This window comes from Pygoscelis adeliae, unplaced genomic scaffold (assembly GCF_000699105.1).
Source record: "Pygoscelis adeliae isolate BGI_AS28 unplaced genomic scaffold, ASM69910v1 Scaffold69, whole genome shotgun sequence".
NCBI classification, from domain to species: domain Eukaryota; kingdom Metazoa; phylum Chordata; class Aves; order Sphenisciformes; family Spheniscidae; genus Pygoscelis; species Pygoscelis adeliae.
The window spans coordinates 2,327,801-2,330,367 of NW_008825619.1; the positions used below are offsets into that span (position 1 = coordinate 2,327,801).

At 33.9% G+C, this 2,567-nt stretch overlaps 1 protein-coding gene across 1 annotated transcript in view; it reads right to left on the reverse strand.

Moving 5' to 3' along the window:
- Positions 1–2,225: 2,225 nt before the first annotated feature.
- HDHD1 (haloacid dehalogenase-like hydrolase domain containing 1) overlaps positions 2,226–2,567 on the reverse strand; it is a 59,128-nt gene continuing 58,786 nt past the window's right edge. The window contains 1 exon segment of the mRNA XM_009333415.1: positions 2,226–2,567. This exon segment is cut by the window's right edge and continues 25 nt beyond it. Within this exon segment, the coding sequence (XP_009331690.1) occupies positions 2,458–2,567 (110 nt within the window). The 3' untranslated portion in view covers positions 2,226–2,457.

Here is a 2,567-nt window from a genome sequence, read left to right on the forward strand (position 1 = left end):
CACTGACAACTGTCAGGTGGGATACTAAATGCAGGGAAAAATAATTGTGTGAGACAGGATTTACTGTTGAGTTAAGAAGTGATAGTTTTCTGACTATTAATTCTCAGCAAAAGATAAGGCTATTAAATTAGAATTGCAGGGTATGCTGATCTCATCATGGTGGTCACGATGAAGTAATTCTGATTTTGTCAGTGATATATTTATTAATGTCTCTACATCTTTAAAAAGAAAATTCAAGACTTTGATGACAGTTCCTTCGAAGTAAACTGTAAATGAGACGTGCTTCATTTTTATTTTTTTTAAAACTCCCCAGTTAAATTAAATATATGCAAAACTTTGAAAAAGTTATTAATTACAGCTTATTAAAGCTTGTTCTACCTAGTAACTTTCCTGTTGGAATTCAGTAATTATGAATGAAGGGGATCCCAACAGGCACCTGTTTTACACTTGAAAGCTCAGAATTATTCCTCTACAGTAACACTTTGTGTTACGTAACATAAGTCAAAGGAGGAATTATACAGCAATATTTCTGTTATCTTGTCTGGAAAGACCAGAAATGGAATTCATATTGGATGGGATGGGTTGTTGTCACTGTACAAACACTAACGACTGCAATATCCATGGGCCTGAAGAAATAACATAATATGCAAAATACCTACACTGAAACAATACTTACCCTTTTTAAAAAAAAATGCTTCCAGATCCTTAGATGAAAAGCATTTAACTGCAAACCATTATACCGTATGTACTAAAAATCTTCTGGTACCATCTAGGTCATATTTGACTGACCACATGGAATAAAATTTTCTTAATTTTTTGAGGTATGAACAGACAACAGTAACAGAAAATAGTAACAGTCTACATAAAAGATGTAAAAGTTTAGGGTTTTTTTAAATCCAGGAGGAAAAAAATGTAAGGAAACTCACCCTGAATACTGAAGGGTCTATGATTCATTAATTTTTGTTCCTGATGAAAAAACCTTAAACCTAAACCAGTTAAACACCAGAAATGCCTAGAAAAGATTTTTGTGAGGAAGATCATAGATAAACAGATGATATTAAAAACAAATGAGGTCAGAGAAGTCTTCTCATAATACATGGAAATTCTCTTCTTTGACATATTTCACACTCCTTGTCTTAATGGAGTTTGATCTTTTACCAAGATTTTGGAGTACCTTATGGACACTCAATTAGAAATCTAGTTTTTTAAATGCTGAATACAATCATTCATTTTATAAAAGTCATAAACCCTACATAATATAGCTTTCTTTAAACAAAGTAAAAGACGTTGCTTCTACCATGTCATACATGTACTTGTGGATTCCACCAAAACCTGTCTACCTGTCTAGCATTTTCTAATGACACCCTTACCCTTGTCCTGACGAGATGCCAGAAACAGAGAGAAGTAAGAGGGACAGATGACAACATAATTTTGTGGAAATTATGGGCTCCAGGAAAATATATTTTAAGTATTTAAATAAACCAAAACTACAATTTCTGTATTTTAAAAGTAGATAACAAAACTCTCTGTCGGGAACTTGGCAAAAAAAGGGCTCAAGAAAGAGGTAACAATGGAAAAGTAAGGATGGCCTACAGAAAGTTATTTGGATACGAAGGAGTTAAGGCCGTTAACTTTATTAGAATTGAAGCAGGGAGACAGGATGGATTCATTTCACAAGAATGAAAGGGAAGACTACATGGCAACATGGAAAATGAGAATATAAGGAAATGAAAGAAGGAAGATGCAAAGCATTTTGGTTAAACTGTAGGATCATATAACCTTGTATAGCTCCTAGCAGGCGATCACTATGCCAAAAAAGATAATGACAGAATTATAGAATAACAGAGATTGTAAGGGACCTCTGGAAGCCGTCTCATTCAACCTCCAAGAAAAAAACAAAATAAGGAAACAGAAGTACAACAAAAACCCTGCAAAAAACTGAAAAAAAAAAAAAAAAAAAAAAGACAACATGATACAAAGGGGAATAGAATAGATGGGAAAGTACAGGATGAGGAAATGGATAAACATGTTGATAGCAATAACTGTATCGAAAACAATGTAATGGGATAAAAGCCAATCCAGAACAGATTTCTGGTTAAGATCTAAACAGTAAGTCATTCAAGTGGAAACAGAACAAGAAGCTTCCAATGCAGTTACAATAAATTGTCTAAATAGTTTCATAATATTCCCAGAAAACATTATGATGTGCAGAGAACAAGGCTGGATTCACTTCACAAGACAAAATGCTGCTTTGATTTAGCATTTATCACGAGGACAAATCATAAACATTCCAGTCAACTTTGAAAGGTACTGTGTGGAAGACTTGGTGTTAACAGGATTTTTGTGCTCTAGTTTTGAGGAAGAGAGGAAAAGATGCAAAACAGTCATAAAACCATAAAAAAAATTCATTCCACTTTCCCCATCTCCAGTCAAGTGCATGTTCATAGACACTAGGCATTAATCATATGCTGGTAAACCAAACAGTTCTGGTTTGAAATCCTCCATGGAGTTCAGCAGTAGTGTTGCCTCCTTTTTAAGATCTGGATTTAATTTTTCATCCGGAATCA